This window comes from Ruditapes philippinarum, unplaced genomic scaffold (assembly GCF_026571515.1).
Source record: "Ruditapes philippinarum isolate M1 unplaced genomic scaffold, ASM2657151v2 ctg91_1_1_1_1, whole genome shotgun sequence".
NCBI lineage: Eukaryota > Metazoa > Mollusca > Bivalvia > Venerida > Veneridae > Ruditapes > Ruditapes philippinarum.
In genome coordinates, this window is record NW_026863704.1 from 528,080 (window position 1) to 550,903 (window position 22,824).

The 22,824-nt window shown below is 32.9% G+C and overlaps 1 protein-coding gene across 1 annotated transcript; it reads left to right on the top strand.

The window, feature by feature from the left end:
- The first annotated feature begins 2,322 nt into the window (after positions 1-2,322).
- Positions 2,323-15,559, top strand: LOC132723094 (citrate synthase, mitochondrial-like). The gene is made up of 10 exons (XM_060707759.1): positions 2,323-2,478; positions 3,450-3,491; positions 4,873-4,980; positions 6,615-6,735; positions 7,251-7,522; positions 8,131-8,330; positions 9,671-9,800; positions 10,282-10,383; positions 12,323-12,532; positions 13,146-15,559. The coding sequence occupies exons 1-10, from the start codon at positions 2,431-2,433 to the stop codon at positions 13,317-13,319; spliced, it is 1,407 nt and encodes a 468-aa protein (XP_060563742.1). The 5' UTR covers positions 2,323-2,430; the 3' UTR covers positions 13,320-15,559.
- The last annotated feature ends 7,265 nt before the right edge of the window (positions 15,560-22,824 follow it).

The window sequence follows — 22,824 nt, forward strand, 5'->3', positions numbered from 1 at the left end:
ATGCTAATTGCAAGTATGGTTCAATTATGTATAATTTTGGGAAACTTTTTTTTTATAATTTGTAAATCAGACCTGATCTGTCCTTTTTACGAGTGATCTGAAAAACATTCACTACATACAGAAGGAATTGAACCTTCAAATGGCCCAGCATTCAACTAAAATGTAAGTTTCCGTGAACATGTGGTTCAGAAGAAAGTACCATCTATTATAATTACATTGTATATTTTGAATGAACGTATATTAACTTTCCTCTACTAATTGATATACAAGTACCTCACAAAATGTTTAACCAACTTAAGTTTGACTTATAAATTTGATGCCTTCGGATTTATTTGTGAACTGCGTTTAAAAGATAAGAAGATAACATCAAATACATATAAAATACACATAGCTTTTATACAGTTTATTGATAATGAACAGTGTTGTTATAAAATCATATATTTCTCGCTTGTAAGAAGGTAATTCTGCAAACATGTCAGTCATGGTAGAGTTGAGAGCTGATTAATACCTTCTATACAAATTCATTGACTTTTAATCTAATTCTTGTAAAATATCGAAGTGCATGGAGCAAAACGAAACATAGAAAGAATACAATATACAGCTTGTCCTATCCTTAAAAGAACCTGTATTTGTAATTAAGGTTGTTACAACACTTAAGTGAAATTTTATATATGTAACACTTAAGTGAAATTTTATATATGTATATAATTATGCTTTTAAAACAATTTTCAAACATCGAAGAATATGTAAAATATGTACTGCAAATATTTGTCTACATTAATATATGTCATCATTAAAATATATGCATTCATTTCTTACTGAAAAATTTGAGTTGGGCTTTATAGAAAATAAATTTCTAATCACTTTCCTTCATTGACATGAAATGTTAATTCGGTAATATCTTTACAAATAATGCTTTTTGAAACTTACACTATTGATAAATCTTCATTTGAGCATATATAAAACCATAAAAATTGAGTAACAGGATCTTTAAATTAACCCTTAATTTTCAAAGACATGCCTACAAATTTACTATCACAATTGTAACTCCATACATAATTTACAGTCATTTACTCACACATATATTTAGAAATTAATATAAATTTTGAAGAAGTCTGCTAGCCAATGATACTTGCAAGTATGTCACCTCTAGCCCGTGTAAGCTATAGTATGTGATCTATATAAGCCTATGGAAACTAAATTACCAATACCATTTATATTACATTTCAATTACATAATATTACATTTGTGTGGGCATATTTCATAATAAAGTGAAGTGTTCTTCTGTTCAACGCACATTATGCATATTATATTAAACATCCTTTAGACGGAATCGAATAAATAATTTATCGAGGCTATTTTGCTGGCCCATGTACAAAAATGTTATTGTCTTGGAAGTGACTTGCTTAACATCTATTTAAAGACAATATAATAACCAAGACGATTTCATTCTGCATAACACACATAAAGTTCCATGTCAGGTCTTTCTTAATCTACCCAAAGTTTTATCTACCTGCCGATCTTGCATGCCCTCACACATATTTTTTACCGGCACTTCGTGCCTTGTTGTTTGCACTATTCAGGTACGCCATAGCTATTGCATGGTACGTGCATGGGTTACCGCTCTATTAGTTCGAGGTAAGTTTGTCTGTGTTTGTTAAATATGCTAACAAGAAACGCAAGTAGCACAGTATATAAACAAGTCTATACTTCCTGTTATCGCAAGAAAGATTTAAATTTAGATATATGAATATAATTAGGCTCCAAGGTCGGAAGTAACACGTGCATGTAATAGCACACGTTGAACTGTATAGGCTCGCAATACAGAGTACAGTGATTTTGTCCATATACTGTGAGTAGAGTCACAGAGCTATATTGCAACATAAGTCTCTAACTGTAAGACCAAAAATTAAATTAGATTTGTACATAGTGCTTGGATGCTTCCATATTTTGCTGACTTGTGACAAATAATGAAACATAGCTTAAATAAACACTTTTGGGGTTACACATGACGGAAGTCCAAATATGCTGATTTTTGCTAAATAAGGGGCCACAACTTTGCCAGTCTGCAATAAATTTGCGACAAAATACCACGGTGCATATATTCCTATGATGACAAATATTTTTAGATGTTTCCATTCTCATAGTGATTACCTCGCTGCAGATCTCTGTACTGATAAGGGGAGATCACTGCGTAGGAGATTGGGACCTAACACTTATGTTTTGGAACTATTTTGTTTTGAATAACCAGGGGCTAAACTCTGCTGATCTAACATAAATTTGTGTCATTTTTTTTTTAATTTTCTTATGTTAATTAAGGCGAAAGTTAAAAGGACGAAAGGAATTAGTCACGTGATTCAGTTCTCTGACGTCACTTCCACTGACACCGGCTAAACTGGGGTACTGGGGAAGCACGATATTTTGTCGAAAATGTCGATGTTCCGCAATTCAATTGTACGATTGGTAACAAGCCAGCAGGTAATTTGTCCAAATTATATTATTTTAGACTGGCATTCTTATAATTGTCATAATAAAACACGTAGTATTTAAACCTGTGCAAAGGCCAAGGACGGTCCTGTGAAAATGGGTGGGTGGGGATAAGGAACGTTATTTTGATTGGGACGTTTGCCTGTTTGTTATGTCAGTTAAATGCCATGGTTTGATAAGCTGTCTTTTATCATGCAGATATTTTAATTGATAGTAAATAAACATGTTCAATTGTATGGAAATGCAATGTTTTATCCATGAAATAAAGCAAGGTCACCATGACAATTGAATACGTTGAAGATGGTAATGTATTTTAACATAACTTTGACATAATTATACTGCTGCTAATACAACAACTGTTGTGATTTATGTTAGTGCTAGAACACAGTCATCAAACTATTCACTTCTATCTATCTATCTTTGTGTATTCTTATCAGAATTGGAGTAGATCTACTTAAAATATGATTGAATGACATATGAAATAATAAATTATTGTAAAGGGTCAACTAAGCTGTATACCAACTTGGCCCTCTGTAAAAAATCTTAAAGAATATAGATTGTTTAGTTAATAAACTTCTTAAGGAGTAAATGACAGTACATTTGTTCAGAGTTATGATCACTGACAAACAGAAATTTTGGTTCTGGATAATTATTATTATGCACACACATTCAACGATCATGTACCTGTTACCAAATAACTTTTTCAGTGTTTGTGCATATGTGTCAAACTGAACCAAAGCAAAAATCTGCACTGAATGTGTATCTGATACATTTATAAGTCATGTAGATCTACAAAGTAACATACCAAACATATCTGATTATCCAGTTTACATACAAAAAAATAAACATCATGATATTTTATCCCAATTTGATCAAATATGCTTTTTATGTCTCTTGTATTTCAGGAAGATAAAACTTGATGTTATGATTCATGTCTATACGCTATTATTTTTTGTTTACAGGGTTTGACAAGCACCTGCAAATATGCTACAGCTTCAAGCACAGTGAGTATTAATCCGGATTTCTTTCTTTTAGGGCATCATGTATCTAATAAAATTTGGCAATGTCACTTTTGTCAGAGTTCCAGATAAGCTGCGGACTAATATTACTAATTTAGCATAAATATAAAACTAAAATCATCCCAATACTCAAATAAATTACAACGCCAATAACAACTGACTTTTTAAATTATATATATAAATTTTCCATAAATTTCATTATTTACGGCGTATACATGTGTTTAACTTCCTGAATCCACTAAAAGGCCAGAAATATTTAGACATTTTTGAAAACAAAACTTCTAGTTTAAACTGAACTTTTCAACATTTTAGCTAATTTTTACATTCTGCATGTGCTTTCCATTTCATATTTACAGTGTAGGTAATCGTAAAAGATCAATACAGTTTCTGGTAATCATTTGTCTTGTCAGTTTATATAAAGGATACTTGTTTGTTTGTGTTAGAACCAAGATAAATTTACATCTTACACAAAAATAAACATTTATTTTATGCTTAAATACAAGTTTAAATGACATTTCTTCAATATTAACTTGAATATTAAAATCTGTTTTCGTCACTGGTAGCCTCGGATTTCAGGCAAATTTCTCGTAAGGACTTGAAGGCAAGAGCTAAAAAAAATAAAGTTCAAAAATCAATGTTAGAAGGCGAATGATGTCATTTATTTGAAACAAAAATCATGAATGATTGTTTTCTAAAATACATGAAACAAACAATTAAAGAAGATGAAAATGTTACACCATGCTGTTAAACAACTAGTCTTTATCCATGAAACCGGGCAGAGGTATAAATTCAAGATATCCCAAATGACCGTCAGACTGCACATTTTTCTCATCCTGTGTCATTATACATTCTAGAAGTATCTAGGAATTTGGTTAACATTCAATTTTTCGAAAGGCTGTCTTGTGAACGCAGTGTTATTTACTTATCTTTCAGACTTCCTGTGTGTATGCATGTATTACCCAATTAAATTTTGAAACATGAAGTAAAATTGCATTTATACTTGGTTGAAAATTTGAAATGCCCAAATAATTTTGATAGGGACATAAATTATATAATTACCCATTTACCTGTAAAAGCTTATCTGGAGCTTTGAATGGTACATTGTATTTCACGGTGGAGTGCTTTTATAATGCATGTCTATGAAAAGAAAAGTACAGTACATAAAAAACACATTTACTCTACTTGAAATTCATACTTTAATGAAATATTAATTAAAGGTAAGAGTACACTTAAATGAATTATGTAATTAGATTCGATTTTACTATTTTCCAAACAGACCTGATTTTTAGCATGTCTGCTCTTTTTTACAGGCGCAATGTAAATATTTTTTTGAATGATTACAAAGTTTTCTTGTTTACTTATCTAGAACTTAAAGTCAGTGCTAGCTAATCAGATCCCAGAAAAACAAGAGGAAGTGAAACAGTTTAGGAAAGACTATGGATCAACAAAAGTTGGAGATGTTACTGTGGACATGGTAAGTTCATTTAATTTGTCTATTATTTTGCTGACTTTGAAATGTTCAAAAAAACATCATACAATAGTGAAGGCTCACTGCTGCCTTGCATATTTGAAGTAGAAGGCCATTATTCATTGTTATTCTGGCAGGCAGGATTGTCATTAGGAGGCCAAAATTACTGCCTCTCAGAAATACATGGCAACCTCAAAACTTGAAAAACACCCTTTGTTGTATGTTATAAAACAAAAATGACTGCCTCAAATTCAAAACAAAAGGCTCAGAAGAAATTTAATGACAACTATTGACTGGAGACTGAGAAATAAGTTTCAGTCATTTAGGAAAGGTAATATTTTACAATTTTTACTGTAAAGGCGCTCGTAAAGTTATGCAAGCTTGGTTTAGTTTAAATGTATTAATTTTAGCTTAATTGTGAAACATATTTCTTGCATCTTATATTAGTCACTTTATAGAACTATCCAGTACTTGTGTCTGATGAAGAAACATGGACACAGCCCGAGAAGGATTGGATCAAATGATCCCTCACCTTAGAAATACATGTAGACTCCTTAAAAGCTAGGCTACTGTTTCCATTGGGCAGAGCTCACACATGCTTAGTATTGCTCTATGACAATTTGTGAGAATTTTGGTCTAACATAACCTATATTTTCAACCGCCAACATGCCGAGGGGTTAGAGTCAAAATCCAGTTACCTCTCTGCCGTGGGTTCAATCCCCTGGAGATGCTTTGGTAGTTTAGCCCGGAGGAATGTAGTCTAGTACTGGTGTAACTCTCCAGGAACGATGGCAGGGCTCTCGATTGACACGGGGATCTGGGTTTTGACTCGTGAAAATCAGGAATTGCACAAATTTGACACGTGATAAAATCTGCTCAAGAGTCAATTTGCCACATGGGATTTTCAGCTATGCAATAATAATTACCTTAAATCCACCCCTATTAAATTACCTATCAAATCCTACATATGTTTAAATCACACTCATTAAAAATGTCAACAGGCAGTATAAGCTGTGTATAAAATGCTTTACACACAGCAATTGTTTATAGACTGTGCACTGAAGCGCGACAATTCAGTGGCTGCAATTTGACAGCGCTAAAAATAGCTCTACACAACTGATAAGAATTACATACTTGAGGTGTATAATACCTCTTTGAATTTACTTGGAGTACCTGTGCATTTGTTATTTCTTTTTCCATTAAATATTCCTAGTACATTTTGGTATTTAAAATTAATATGATATAACATACCAGTAAAGATAATTTTTTTTATATTTTATACATTTAATTAGAAAAGCAGCTGCTTATTTTATTCTTTTATTCTGTCAATGTAGACTTTGGAATCTACACAAAATGACCTCCAATACAGTCATTTTTGTAACATAAAAATAATTCATGTAGTCAAATGACACTAGAAAAAAATGATTTGACTCATGAAAATTTTGGCCAAAGAGTCTTTGACTCGTGAAATTCTGACCCTACTGAGAGCCCTGAACGATGGTTAGGAAACTACCCGCCTGTATGACTGAAATACTGTTGGGGAGAAGGCGTAAAATGAAACAAACAAATAAACAAAACCTATATTTACATTTATGAATCAATATTACAACTGCATACAAAGATGGTTTTTTTCTCCCCAGATGTATGGTGGTATGAGAGGTATTAAAGGTTTAGTCACAGAAACTTCAGTTCTCGATCCTAATGAGGGTATTCGTTTCCGTGGTTACAGCATTCCCGAGTGTCAAGATAAACTCCCAAGAGGTGTGTATGTAATAAGCATAATTTTGTTTTTAAAAAGGGTTTTAGTAGTAAGTTTGCTCCGTATTACCATAAAAAGTATTACATATTCTGCTAATCTTGTGAATGTGTAACATTGATAACATTTAGAATTATAATTTTGTTGATTAAGTAGAAGCCCTCTTAGCAACTGGCTAAATAGAACCAGGCTTTGAGAAAAACCTCATTTCAAAATGTTATAATTATTTTTATGCTAATAGATCGATTGATCAAGATGTCATATTTTTTGTGTCTGTCCGTTTGATTGTGAGCTGGTTTGTCAGTAAACTAACCTTGACCATAATGCTTTAGTCTTCCAATCTTCTGCTTCCGAATTTGACAGGTGAGCTCTACCCACTAAACCCACTTAAAGGTCAAAGGTCAAGGTCACTCTGCTCCTTTGGGACATGGAATGAATCAATTCAGTACATAAAAAATGTATTTTTAAGTATCTGAAAAATGACATTTATATATTTTTTGTTCCTCTATTAAACTTGCAGGCAATGGAGGTACAGGAGAGCAACCCTTGCCAGAGGCTTTGTTTTGGCTTTTGTGCACAGGAGAAGTTCCCACCCAGCAGCAAGCAGACGCCCTTTCCAAGGAATGGAATGACAGAGCAGCTATCCCAAACCATGTCACACAAATGTTGAACAACTTCCCGAGCAATCTCCACCCGATGTCACAGTTCAGCTGTGCTATCACGGCACTTAACAGCGAGAGCAAATTTGCCAAGGCATATCAGAGTGGTGTGAAGAAGACACAATACTGGGAGGTAATTATTTAATTGTACAAGTGTTTTTTCTGTACATTATTTTGAAGCAAGATGGTCTGTGTGTTACAAGGTAGAAATTATGGGCGTAATTGTACTAAAGGGGTGTTGATGTACTCCTAATGTATTGCTTAGAGTGAAGAGTTGCCTTATACACATGGTTTAAGACGAAAGACCTTTGGCATATGCGGCTGAGTAGTTAAGAACGTTGAGTTAAAACCACTTGCCTCTGGCTGCTATGTGTTTGAATCCCGCAAGGCAAGGGACTTTGGATTCTTTCATCTGAAAAAGCTATCCAGGTAGCTAACAGAATGTCAGTGGTTGTACACTGGTGCCTGTTTATGCCTGTAATAATGCATCATGGGGCACCAGGAGTCACAATATGACATCTTTGCGTTGGTGTGACATAAATTCCAACCAAAAAAATGATATGAAAGACCTTTAGTGGTTTGCTTGAATACAATTTTTGGTTGAGAGGTTGGAAGATACTTGTGGAGAAAAAATGTTTAATTCTGGTAAAGAAACTATTTCATATATAAAGTCTATTTATGACTCTTGTTATGATATAATTGACCAAGAATATGTACATTTAAGTTTGTTTATATTTCTAGTATGCTTATGAAGATTCCATGGACATGATTGCTAAGCTGCCAACAGTAGCCGCCATAATATACCGTAACTTGTACAGGGAAGGTACTTGTGTTGGTGCTATTGACCCAAAGAAGGACTGGAGTTGGAACTTTGCCACTATGCTGGGATATGATAATCCTGATTTTGTGGAACTTATGAGATTATACCTTACAATTCATAGGTAAATATTGATGTGATAGTTACATTCAACATTAGACTGTTTGCAACAATTAAATTTATAAATCCGACCAGTGCAGAACAAATTGCTTTCTGGTTATGGTGTAAAGTGCTTGTTATTAAGGCAGTACATATTTTGAAATTTTCCCAAGCTAGTGATTAATGGCTTAGTCCAGATTGACATCGCTTGTTTTCCATAAAACCATTACCTATTTCTTTTTATCACATACTTGTGCCACTTTTGCGACTCTGTAAAAAATGGTATTGCACAGCTGTGCAAATATTTTGACGTGACATCAATTGTGTTATACAAACATAGCGTAAAGATGCTTTAAATGTTAACTTTACAACGAAAATGATTCTTTTTGACATAAACAGTCTTTATTTGGGTATGTTATAAATAGGATATTATATTCATGTAGATTCATTACTAAATTTATTAAACTTGTTGGAATAAAATAATATTAAGCTCCCCAGAGGCTCACATATTATAATTTTATTCAACTCATTCAATAATTTCTGTATTGAACCTTCACTCTAGCCTGGGATTCAGGCGTTGATATTTTTTGCTTATTCATAACATACGCGCATCATACTTGATCGTCATAGATAACACAACATCTCTGGTTTTGATAGTACTGTGGGGTTTCCCATGTAATTATCGACTAATGATTATCCTATTAATACACCAATTAGCACGTGACCAACAAATTACATGACTAAATCGAAATCGAGGCGAAGATGATGAATGTTGAAAATTTGACGCCATTTACTATTATAAATTGCGTCCAGCACAATTCTCTGACGCTCACAAACTTTATCCAATTTATCTAATCAAACCTGTTGATCAAATTCACTCATCATGCAATAAACTTTGTCAACAAGTGTTAGTTTTTAATCGGAAAAGGTGTTTTGAAAGCGAGGCTCCGTAACTGTTCGTTGAGCTTCGGGTCACTTTGTGGAAATTCTGTTTCTACTTTTAGAAACTAGTTTGTCGTTGCATGAGTTATCGTTCTTTTAATAACACCCGTAATTTTCGGGGTGTATACTAGGTGGCTCTTCGATCGAAAATCGTATTTCCCCAGGCTGTCGATTTGCCAAACAGAAGCACATAAAAAATCGACAGACTGGAACCCAGGCTACCTTCACTCATTCAATATCTTCTATATATTCCACATTTATCACACATTTGACATTTAGGAAATAAATATCAATTTTGGTGTGCTGTAGTAGAATAATGCGCAGTTCAAGTTCAACTGCACTGGATAGCGATAAGCCTGAGTAGTTGATAACAAAACATTTGAATGATAAACCGTTCAATATTATTATTATTATTGTTTTCAGTGACCATGAAGGAGGAAATGTTAGTGCACATACAACTCACTTGGTGGCAAGCGCTCTATCAGATCCCTATCTGAGTTTTGCTGCTGGCATGAATGGACTGGCTGGGCCTCTCCATGGTCTTGCTAACCAGGTTTGTTATTCATGTTTATACTTGTACAGCATTTACTAATTTACTGACTTATTCCTTAGCCTGCTGGATCTGAAAGTATTTATTCTTTGCCATCAGTATAGAATCATGCACCGGGCTCTGTGGCTAAATGGTTAAGTTTCATGACTTCAGAACACTTGCACCTTACTACTGTTGGTTCAAGTCCTGTCGGGGACCTTAGATTCTTTCATGTAAGGAAGCTATCAAGCCGCTATTAATGAATTTGGTTCTATGTTAAAATGCTAAGGCCTTTATACTGTTTCAGCTATAAAATGAAAAAAAAAAAGCAACAATCCAAATGTTCCTGTTAGAATTATGCAGTGGAAGATGTCTTCATTCATTACAAACAATAAGTTTCAGCTTTTTTTGGAACAATATAACTTCTCTGTTTTTCAATTTTTTATGAAATATTTAATCAGTTACAGTTTTATACACTTTAATATGGCAATGTTTGTATTTTCAGGAGGTATTAATCTGGTTAACTGAGGTAAGAAAGACTGTAGGGGACAACATTTCAGAGGAAGGCATGAAGGAGTTTGTATGGAACACTCTTAAAAGTGGACAGGTAGGGTATTTTAGGTCAAAGACTCAAAGTGCTTTTTTTAGCTCACCTGTCACAAAGTGACAGGGTGAGCTTTTGTGATCGCTTTTCGTCCGGCGTCCGTCCGGCGTCCGTCCGTCCGTAAACTTTTGCTTTAAATGACATCTCCTCATAAACCACTGAGCCAATTTCATCCAAACTTCACAGGAATGTTCCTTTGGTGGTCACCTTTAAAAATTGTTCAAAGAATTTAATTCCATGCAGAACTCTGGTTACCATGGCAACCGAAAGAAAAATCTTTAAATATCTTCTTTTAAACAACCCTAAGAGCTAGAGCTTAGATATATGGCATGAAACATCTTCTAGTGAGTGTCTACCAAGTTTGTTCAAATAAAAGCCCTGGGGTCAAAATTGGCCCCGCCCCAGGGGGTCATTGATTTTCCCTATATGCATATAGTAAAAACTTAAAAAATCTTCTTTTAAAGAACCCAAAGAGCTAGAGCTAAGATATTTGGCATGAAACATCTTCTAGTGAGTGTCTACCAAGTTTGTTCAAATTAAAGCCCTGGGGTCAAAATTGGCCCCGCCCCAGGGGGTCATTGATTTTCCCTATATGCATATAGTAAAAACTTAAAAAATCTTCTTTTAAAGAACCGTAAAGGCAAGAGCTTAGATATTTGGCATGAAACATCTTGCTAATGAGTGTCTACCAAGTTTGTTCAAATAAAAGCCCTGGGGTCAAAATTGGCTCCGCCCCAGGGGGTCATTGATTTTCCCTATATACATATAGTAAAAACTTAAAAAATCTTCTTTTAAAGAACCCAAAGAGCTAGAGCTAAGATATTAAGCATGAAACATCTTCTAGTGAGTGTCTACCAAGTTTGTTCAAATTAAAGCCCTGGGGTCAAAATTGGCCCCGCCCGGGGGGGTCATTGATTTTCCCTATATGCATATAGTAAAAACTTAAAAAATCTTCTTTTAAAGAACCCAAAGAGCTAGAGCTAAGATATTTAGCATGAAACATGTTCTAATGGGTGTCTACCAAGTATGTTCAAATAAAAGCCCTGGGGTCAAAACTGGCCCCGCCCGAGGGGGGGTCATTGATTTTCCTTATATGTCGTAATGTGTATAGCAAAAACTTAAAAATCTTCTTTGAAAAAACCCAAATAGCTGGAGTTTAGATAGTAAGCATGAAACATCTTTAAGTAAATATCTACAAAGTTTGTTCAAATAAAAGTCCGGGGGTCAAAACTGGCCCTGCCCCAGGGGTGTCATTGTTTTTAACTATATGTGTATAGTAAAAACTTTAAAAATCTTCTTTTAAAAAACCCAATGAGCTAGAACTTAAATGTTTAGCATGAAACATCTTCTTATGGGTGTCTACCAAGTCTGTTCAAATAAACAAATAAAAGCCCTTGGGTAAAAATTGGCCCGGGGGTGGGGGGGGGCTATATACAGGTGAGCGACCTCAGGGCCATCATGGCCCTCTTGTTTTAATAGTGACTAAATATTACTATCTATATTTATGGACATTTAATGAAATAGTTTTATCCACAATATTGTCATAAACTACAAATGCAGACCAATCAATGAGAATTAAAGATATGTTTGATGTACAGAGCTCTAATGGGCCCAAGAGGTCTAGTAACCATATCATTTTCTTTTAGACTATGCTTTAATGCAAGTGGATTTTTCATTGTCTTGGACATGTCAATTAAATGGACTTTGGTTCTTTGCATTATGATCGCAAAAACTTTTACTTTAACGACATCTCCTCATAAACCGCTGAGTCAATTTCATCCAAAATTTACAGGAATGTTCTTATTTTTTTGGTGGTAGAGAAGTATATAACCTCCATATTCCCTTGTCGCAGAATTAAGTCAGTTCTCTTTGAAATCATTCAGTAAAATTGCTGTTTCATTGCATTATATTATTACATTGTTTGTACAAATATTCTCGCCAGGTCGTACCAGGTTACGGACATGCTGTACTGAGAAAAACTGATCCACGTTACGAATGCCAGAGAGAATTTGCATTGAAGAAACTGCCAGACGACCCAATGTTCAAGTTAGTCTCTGCATTATACAAAGTTGTTCCAGATATTCTCTTGGAACAAGGCAAAGCCGCAAATCCATGGCCAAATGTTGATGCACACAGCGGTGTACTTTTGCAGGTGAGATTTTTTCAATGAAAAATTTGGTGGTAATACAGTTAAGGTAGATGTCCCATATTGTTGTACATTGGGGACAGTTGATATACATAATTATGATTGAACCTTTTATTCATATGATAATCAATTTAAAGGAGTGTTTTTCCTTATCCTTTTAGGAACAAGGACTGGTGAGGGTGTCTATTTTAGAATTTTTTAGTTGTTAAATTATGGATAATTGAAAATCAAAAAATGTAAAAAAAAGATCAATATTTAGATTTTGAAGTAAAGTTGTCATTTGGGAATTGACATTAACACCCCAGACTTCATGTCCTTAGATAGCAGGATTTACATATTTGGTAGTTACCACTTGCCCCTGACCACTTTTGGGTTTGAAACCTGCCAGGGACTGTGGATTCTTTTATGTTAAAAAGCTACTTAAGGGAATGTCTGAGGTCCTAATCGCCAGTTATAATCGGGTGCCTGTTCGATTCCTGTTCAATTTTTCTAATATGGTTTTAAGATCATGAAAGTAAATAAACTCATCAAAGCACTGTAACTGTAAGGCAAAAAAAATAAATGATTGATTAAACTTGATATCTTACTAAAAATGATTTGACCCATATTTTATTTTCAGTACTATGGAATGACCGAGATGAACTATTACACAGTTCTGTTTGGCGTGTCACGTGCTCTAGGATGCATGTCTTCAGTTATTTGGGACCGAGCCCTCGGCCTACCCATCGAGCGACCAAAATCATTTGATACTCCAGCACTGAAGAAACTTGCAATGTCATCTGCACAGAAGTAGATTAATTCAAAAGACACTATCTAACAATACGTTGAATAGTAATGAAATTAACAGATAGAAAAATTCTTATTTAATTGAACATTTAAATTATTTTCTTGACAAAAAATAACATAACAAACCAATAATGCTGGATATTGAAGTTGTAAGAAACATGTGTTTTCTTTCGAATACTGATGTGTTATTGTGTTTTTATATTGGTCAGAAAAGTGATTGTAAAGTAGATTTTATGAACGGTTATAATATTAAGAAAGTATGTTAATGCTTGTTATTATTATGAAATATATTTACTTTCTGTAAGTTATTTTACAATGCAACAATGTCTGTCATATCTTGGAATACATTATTTAACTGTCTTGTGTTCTGTTCAGTTAGTGCTATTTTTTTTTTTAAAATGACTGTATGGTTAATTGTGTGCTTTGTGCAAAATGGTTTTAACTGTTTTGGATATTTAGAAAGAGATATGATCGTTTTGCAGTGAGCTTACAATTTAATCATATAAGATATATATAGTTCATCATTTTTAACCATCCTTATTTGTATATGAAATGAAAGAAAACTGTGCCATGATTGCTCGATTGTGTACGTGTCTTGAACAAATAAACCCTGTCTTGGTCCAGATTTCATTTGCATTGTAAATGTGTCGATATTCGGAAAGCCAGTATGGAAAGTTAGGTATGTTTAATGCTGTAAAAATAGGCTAGGTACAGTCGGCTTCCCCAGTGCTTAAAAAGGTGAAAATTAATTCCAGTTTTATTGTTTCGGGTATAGTGTTATTTATTATTATTTAGAATTGCACCTTTGTATTCCATTGATTTCACACTCGTAAAGTATTAATAATCTGTCTTTTTGAACAAAAAAGAAGGAAAAGTGAAGTAAAAAAATGTTGATTTTATGTTGGTATGTTTGTTTTTGGTTTCTTCATACATCTGTGGTACATAGTTGTTAAAGTTTCAATGCTAGATATAATAATGAAACATAATCTTAAAACTGTATGGCTGCTAGGGAGGCATGAAGCTTACTTTACTATTATTCCAGCAGACTGGATTAAACCGAGTCTGATTTCAAAATTATTTATTTGTTTCTAATTTCATTGCTCCAAAGGATCTCTGCTTGCCATATTTCATTTGTTAATCAGTATGAAAAATTAATTTTGTCGGCTGACTTGATATGAAAGAAATTTTTTCAACACAAACAAAATTTTAATGTTTAAATTAGAAAGCAATGGATATAAACATCTGAACCCATCATATTCAAATTAAGAAAAAGGGACATTAACATCCTTCTTAAAAGCTCATCATAACATTTCTTTTTTGTTTCTAAAAAAAATGGCATACCTTTAAACAAAACCCCTGACTGTAAAAATTGAGGAAAATGCTTGATAAAGATGTTGTGAAACTTGTTCTGTTTTGTAGAATCGTACAGTGATTTTTCATGATAGATTTGTGATATTTTATTTGTCTTGTGTGCTAATGGTGAAGATAAGTTATTATAGGGAGTACTAACTTATGTCTCTTTCTCCCTGAAATTTCATATTTTTCTCCCTAAATTTTCGTGAAGTGTTAAGGTATTTAAATAGTGTGGTGTGGCTTGGTGACCATATAAGTGGAGTCACTTTAAAAATAAGAGTTGAAATAATGTAATATTTTGGCTACGAAATCAAAATCATATATTTTATCTAGAAATATTTGCTATTGCATAGCTTTTGCTTTATACGTTTTTCTTAAAGGTACATTAAGCCTGAAAAAAATAGTAAAGTTTTTCCCTTAGCAAAAAGGCTGATATGTGTTTTAATATTTTGGTGATGCATTTAGACAAGGTTATATGGTTATGATCCGAAGAAAAAATAGCACTGAATATAAAATAATTTGCTTTTTTACAGAAGCAAAAAATAAAATTTTGACTTCCAAACAAAATAGTGAAATAAGTATAAGTGTGGTTATTGTCAAAATGCAAAAGATGGCTCAGGTTAATAACCAATGGCAAACAGGACACAAAAACTAATAAGCTTATGGAAAGCATTTTTCGGCTTAATGGGCCTTTAATTATTACAACACTGTCAGCTGACATGCCAAGTTTGTATATTTAGAAAGAAGTATATATGTTGTTTATTGTCTTATTATAATAGTTGAACTTTGTCCAAAGACTACTAATGTGCTAATCTATTTTTAGAAATAGAATGCAGAGAAACAAGTGAACATTTCCATGTAAAATTCCTAAAAAATAAATCAACTATAAACAAGCATTGTTGTTCTACTTTTACTAACCGACACTCTCTGAAACAGTACCACTTGGACTTTTAAATATATTAACGTTGATTACATCTTTAAAGTGAATTGGTAAAATGGTAAAGATCTGTACTAACATAAAGAATAATGTTGGTTATAGTGTCAAGGTGGCCAATCTACTGGATTCAAGTAAGATTTTTACACATAACTTTACTACTACTAGATGAAAGTTCTTGAAATATAACGTAGCGTACCCGGAATTTTAAGCATTATCAGATGCTGGTTTCGTCTTTTAAATGCTTTGTAGATTTTTCCTGAAAACAAGACTTAGTTTCCATAAATTCAAGACCTGTTAACATTTATAAAGTTCTATTTGAAACTTGTTTTGGAATTAGATTTAATATAAAAGTTGTGATTCTAAAGAAAATGGTATCGTAAACTCTACGAATAGATCAAAGCGCGGAAAGCACCTTGGTGTTATTTCGATCTAGCATCCTGGAGGCCAATGTTTTTTTTTGCAATATTCCCCAGGGGCGAATAATCTATTATACTTAAGGAAACGTAATGTTCTAGTTCTTTCCCCTGATACAAAAATCTCTGATGTAATAAAGCATTGTGGTGAAAAAATACATTAAAATGTTGCTTCGGTATAATGAAAAAATGACACATGTCTCTCAGGGTAAAATTGCATATAACAAACCGAGAATTCGTTGTCGGCTTTCAAGTTGGTAATATGCACTATTACCCTTAGAGATATAACCACGAACATATACTTCATTGGGACACTGTTTCTATATGTTTTTTTTATTTTTCCGATTTATTACTTTGGAAAAGTACTGTTAACTTATGTAACAGTACAAAATATTTAGTCATATGTTGCACGTGGCTTAACACTAAGAATAACTCCCATTGGCCTATGGAAAACATTACGAAATAATATAAGTTGGCCTCCCTGATCACTAGATGAGTAATAGATATGGTACGAATTTTTCGTCAATAGTGTATTCTTATAGACATTTCGCGACGATAAACAACAAATTCTTCAAGTCGAATTTCAGTCAAACAGAATTATTTTTTATTTATAATAAACGATGTTAAAATGACCGTCCTTAATATAGTGTAATATTTACTTATATTTACTTATTATATTTATATATTATATATTTAGTCATTCTGTTAGAAAAAACTAGCTTTCCATTTCAACAGACACCGAACTTGTATTTTATATAGATAACGTTATCAGATTCGGTGAGTTTCCTTATTTGCATGCTATATATTAAATGTAATATACCAATGAAACACCTACAATATTTTCATTCAAGGCAGGCAAAAACTGATATTATCACAAGTTTATTTTTGAGAAAAGTAGCAGTGGGCATAGCCAAAGTTCTTTGAGAATATCAAATTAAGCTACTTTATTAAAAAACAAGAGATTAAGTCAACTCTTGCATGTCAACAGATGATATTTTAGAGTGCTTCAAACAGGACACCATAAAAACGTACCAACATGATTATGCAACTCAGAAAAATTCAGTTTATCAGCAGAAAGTGAATCAAATGAAATGGAGACAAAACATGGCCACGTCCGGGAACAAAATTACTGTTGGTTTTAGCATTGGTATTTTTGACGAAACTAGCACCAGTTTCCGGAAGATGCTATATATATTGCTGCTCTGTGTTACTCAACTGAATTTCCGATGGGAAAGTGCAACAAGATTCAAATATATGGGTATTTTATCATCCAGTCATCAAAAAAGTATACAATAGATTTGTGTGCTCCAACACCTCCAGCTCGAGATAAAATGAGCCGCGTCACGACAAAACCAACATAGTGCGTTTGCGACCAGCATGGATCCAGACCAGCCTGCGCATCCGCGCAGTCAGATCAGGATCCATGCTGTTCGCTTACCAGCTCTATCACAAGAAGAGAAACTGATAGCGAACAGCATGGATCCTGATCAGACTGCGCGGATGCGCAGGCTGGTCTGGATCCATGCTGGTCGCAAACCCACTATGTTGGTTTTGTCGTGACGTGGCTCAAATTATGTAATACTCTATTATCTAAAAATATTTACAAACATCTTATATTCCAACTCAAATTGTTTGAAAGTAATAGTTAGCTCTATAAACCAAACTGCTGGCAGGCAATGATACTTATTGCCAAGTTTACTTCTCGCTAAGATTTCAACATTTTGATTCTCACGAGATTTAAAGTGAATAAAACGTTAAATGGCACGAACAGTTTCCCGCCAGAATGTTGAATCTCGATACTTTATCTTTTAAAAATAAAAATGGAGACAAAAGACATTTAAACAAATCTTGCATGTCAATGTGTGTTGGTACAGTTATAATTATAACTCGCAAAGATTTTAAACACACATATATAATATACATTTAAAAATTTGTGCGAAATTGAATCAAATACAATTGCTAAAAACACAAAATCACTTTAAAGATTTCTTCTATCGTCATATAATTTTAACGATGTTAGTATAATAATTTCTCTCCAGGTTTTAATTACGTAAGTATAATGATAATTTCTCTCCAGAGTTGGTAATACGCACTTTTAGAAACCTGGAAAACAAAGATATTGCCATTAAACTGACAGCATTTTTTTTGTAGATTTAAAGATCAATACCTCATCATGACGAAAATACAGAATATTATTTGAACTATAGACAGGTAATCTACACTTATCTACAAATGTTTTAGCAGACAAGTATATAATATTTGTTATTCAATATAATAATAAATTTGTATGATAATTATATAAAAAAAAACATCTCTAGTTTTTTAAAGAGAATTATTGAAGAACAAATTAATCGGCAAATTTTTATTCTAACTTCAGTCTGTCTGGTCATTGTCCGATTTGATGTAACAAATGTAAAATGTACGTGAAAATTTTCTTTAAAATTGTGAGAATAACTGATTTTTTATGATGTTTTGATAAACAACAACAACAACAAAAAACCTACGGAATGTACGCTTAGCTATTAGAAAGGATGTTGGATTATGAACCTTTCATTTCATTATAATGTACGATGACTAACTGTTATGTAAAGAAGCTTAAAAACATGTTTACGATCAGTAAAATTAGCAAGTCAACGGCACTGTCAGACAAAGGACTTGAAGGTTATTGCATAAATAGAAATAAAATCAACATAAACAACAAAAACAAAATTCAGGACAGCCGGTTAGGTTTACCGGGATATGACCGAAAGGTTTTTAAACAAGAAATTCAATAAAACCTGTACCTTTATGGGGTAATTTATCTAACACACATTCTTACAATTGCAAAACATAAATTCCAATAACGAGCCCTGTAAGAGTACCTTTGAAAACAGATTGTTTAAAAAAATGTGAATCTTCCCAAAGATTGTATAATCACTTTGATAGTAATCATTTTAATATGCTTCTTTTTATTATTACACAGAAAATATTATTTGTCATTAAAGTAGCCAAATGTTAACAAATAGTATTTTACTTCCTAAAAGATACTTATTGACTATATAAACAGTAGTAAGGGCCAATAGATGCAAAGGGTGGTTCAGGTAACTGGCCAACAACTTACCATTTTGGAAACTATAACAAGACACAAAAAAGCTTTAGAGAAATTAAAATCAATCCATAATCGACCTTTAAGATAAATAAATGTGCAATAAAATGTGTTTAAAACCTTTAAACGGTTCTAAATTACAATTCATTTATAAATAATTGTGCAATACAATGTGTAAACATCCTTTTTTAAACATTATTGTTATAACGGTTCTAAAGTGAAAATTTCAATTGTAAATAAATTTCAATAAAATGTGTAGACACATTTTCTTTCTCGAACATTGTTGTAATGGTTCTAGGGTGACAATTTAATTGTAAATAAATGAGCAACTTATTACTTCAACGGTTTATAATTGAAATAGCAATTAACATTTGCATTATTTACGTTTACCTGCGTATTCTAAGCTTGTACTTTTTACAATTGAATTGTCGTTGAACCTTCATAATTACATGTAGCACGACACTGAAAGGTCTCCAAACACTTATATAACAGATTGCAAAGTCATTGAATTCCGAATGTTACATATAGCAGAACAGGTTTGATAGTTAAAAGTTATATCGTTTTTTTTCTAAAACCGTTGTTCATATAAAAGATTTAAAACTTTACGTTTCAAACATCTCACCACATCGGAAGCTATCTAAATGACTGTACCATTCTTAGTTCGAAGCATAATTATATTTATTAACTAATAATTATATTATTAAATATGAAATCATACCAACAAAAAATCGAACCAATTCAAATGGAAGCGCATGCCTTGCCCACGATGGTTTGAATTCGGAAAGATCCGAGACACTTTTGTCTGTAATTAAAGAATGTTCCACTGAACATCCCGACCATTGTAAGCCATTCACTTGATTTTCGATCAAACGCTTTGACTGCATTTTTAAATTTTAAAATCGTTCGTTAACTGCACAACTGTCATTAATTTTGTTGCCATTGCGTCATGCTCGTTTGCTGAAAATTAAAAAGACACGGGATTCCGATCCTCTGTCGGAAAGGCCTATGTACCGGACGTTTTCCCTTTTCACGTTTGATAAATTTAGTTTGGTTTTAGAATGCCTTTGTAACATGGGCAACTTTAGATATGCTTGTATAATATTCACAACATCAAAGAGTTATTTTCTATTCATTTTATTTTATTTGTCAATCTAAATTTTACTTAGCAACCTGTTACCTAAGCCATATTTCATATTTGAAATAATGTACTCTTATATTCAGATTTGTTAAGAAATGAAAAAGTGTAGGAAATGAAGACCGAGAACCAAAAGGTTTTATACATGTATTTCTTTTCATGATTTGTTTTTTGGCCCTGTTAATATTGTGATAATTAACACTCGCAGTTTTGTGTCGTTGTCTTTGTGTATGCATTAACAAAACAATGTATGGTTAAAGCGCTGACATTATAAATTAGGTTTCTAGGTCAGTTTGATAACTATTATTAACAAAGTACGCAACATCATTAAACATTAAAAAAAATCCCTACGTTTCTAAACCGGTATGTCTTGTTTAAAGGAGATACGGAAAGTTTGACTAACATGTGGTACTCCCTTTTTCGTACTTTTTCTTTTTTCCCCTTTTGCGAAAAACCCTTTTTCTATGAAGGGATAAAAAATTAGAAAACAATATTTTTTATCAATGGAAGAGCCCAAGTTTAAACCAAAAGAGCTCCCCATGTTTTGAGAATTAAACCTTCTTTGCATCCAAACCACCATCATTTTCTAGGGTTTAAGAACAACTTTTTCATCGAATATTTATTTTAAAAGGTTTTTACTTTTTTCGATTTTTAATTTCTTTTCCAACTTTTTACGTGAGAGAATGCTGATAACCCCGGGGAAATTCCCCAGGAAAATATCGGAAACGAGTAATAGATACCCTTCGTTTAATTATTCCTATTTAGATACAAAAAGTAGCCCTACCAACATTCTGCCCATGTTGGTAGCTAGACTCCCCCATACAATGTTCTTAAAATGCTATGACCCATTCTTCTACAAATGAATGAATAACGGTATCAATTGCAAATGCATATCACTAAGGTTTATAAATGGAATAAAAATGTATTTTACCCTAAATAGCGAAAGAAAAAATTAGTATGGACTTGTAAAAATTGGGTATAAAGATAGGGACAAACGGCGATTATAATAAAGTCAATTAGTACTTTTGTACTATCCTACTTAATTTAGAAGAGCTATAAATTATATTTTTAGATGAGTTTTTAAGGTTTTTAAAGAAGATGATGCATCTTAACGAACTTTTTATTGTTTGTTGGTACAGACATGTCACCGTCCATTGTTAAGGTAATTAATAAATTTAATTAAACCTACACTTGTAACTAATTTTATAATGTTCAAACCTTTAATTAGACAGTTGGTTTGTTACTGCGAACGTGAGAAAGAACGACGACACGAAACTGCGTATGTTATTATCGCTGTTATCATCTATTCACCGGAAGTTGTTTAAGCATTGATTTTTCAGTAATTTTCTAATTTGGTACTCCTCGTCCGCGGCCGAAATGCTTCAAATCACTTTCCCTTCACCGATGCTAAAAGCATTTTTTTTTCGATTCCCGTTCAGGAGCCTGCAACATTTTTAATTTCATCATTTTGGGATTCTTTAAGCGATTCCGTTGTTCTCTATTTTATCATCTTTTTATATAAAAGTTAATACAAATGATTTTATTTTTTCCGTATTAAGAATTCTTCCTTACAAAGAATATTTTGGTTATGGGTCAGTGTCAATGGACCTTTCTATGTATATAACATCTTCCCTGATTATTATTGACCCCTGCATGGACACAATGTTTGAGATCAATTGTCACAAAGAAAGTCCACCTTGCCAGGGAAAAAAGCGATCCCCTGATTACTTATCCGATGTTCTCGCTATTGAGCATAGGGGCAAACATTTGTACTGATGTGCCATCGGGAAAAGTCCTCAGGAAGAGTTTCGTGCACCGATTGGAGTCTTGTGATCAGTCGACAATGCATAAACCATTGAAAATAAGTAAGCGATGGTTGTTAATTCAGGAAGAAACATTAGATGTGTTTCAACATCGCAGATGTAGCTAAAAGAACAGACAAAAAAAGGTAAAACAAAATTAAAATTTTTGTCATAGCAACGGTTATCTAACGACCAAGTATTAAGGGTATACATTCAAAGCGTCTGGTCGTGAATCTAAGTGTATGGCTACCAATGTCTGTGATATTTCCGTGGAATAATCTCAAATTACCGGAGCTCTGAGTTATCACATTATCAGTTAGGCGTGTTAATACATACAATTACAAATTGTTGAGAATCTGATTATTTAACATTTAATTATGTTTCAAAATAAAAATTGCGTATGCCATGTATTTACAGTATTCCCGATATATTGAGACATTCAGAACAATCTGATTGTTTTTTTTTTATAATACGGGCGATTTTAAAGGTTTCGCAAAAATCTATTCCTATGAAAACCTTTTAAACCTTTAAAATTCATAAAAAGGCCAATTTTTTAAGACAAAATGCACAGGTTAAAAGAAGTGGGACAAAAAGCTATCAACTCTAACTTTGTTCTTGAAAGTAGGCATATTGACTACAACAAAGGTAAGCTTCATGAAAATAAGAAGAAAAAAAAAGTTATTAGCCCTTGAATTTTACGAAAAAGTCCAATTCAAGGGCAGATAACTCGAAAATGAGAACGATGACCCCATTTTTTACCATTTAAAATGTTTCTGTTATCATATTC

What these genes read in the sequence shown, in the direction of transcription:
- LOC132723094 (XM_060707759.1), top strand. Translation starts at nt 2,431, where the DNA reads ATGTCGATGTTCCGCAATTCAATTGTACGATTGGTAACAAGCCAGCAG. An exon ending in TTATACCTTACAATTCATAG is followed by an intron (nt 8,331 to 9,670) that starts GTAAATATTGAT and finishes TATTGTTTTCAG; the next exon opens with TGACCATGAAGGAGGAAATG. An exon ending in TCCATGGTCTTGCTAACCAG is followed by an intron (nt 9,801 to 10,281) that starts GTTTGTTATTCA and finishes TTGTATTTTCAG; the next exon opens with GAGGTATTAATCTGGTTAAC.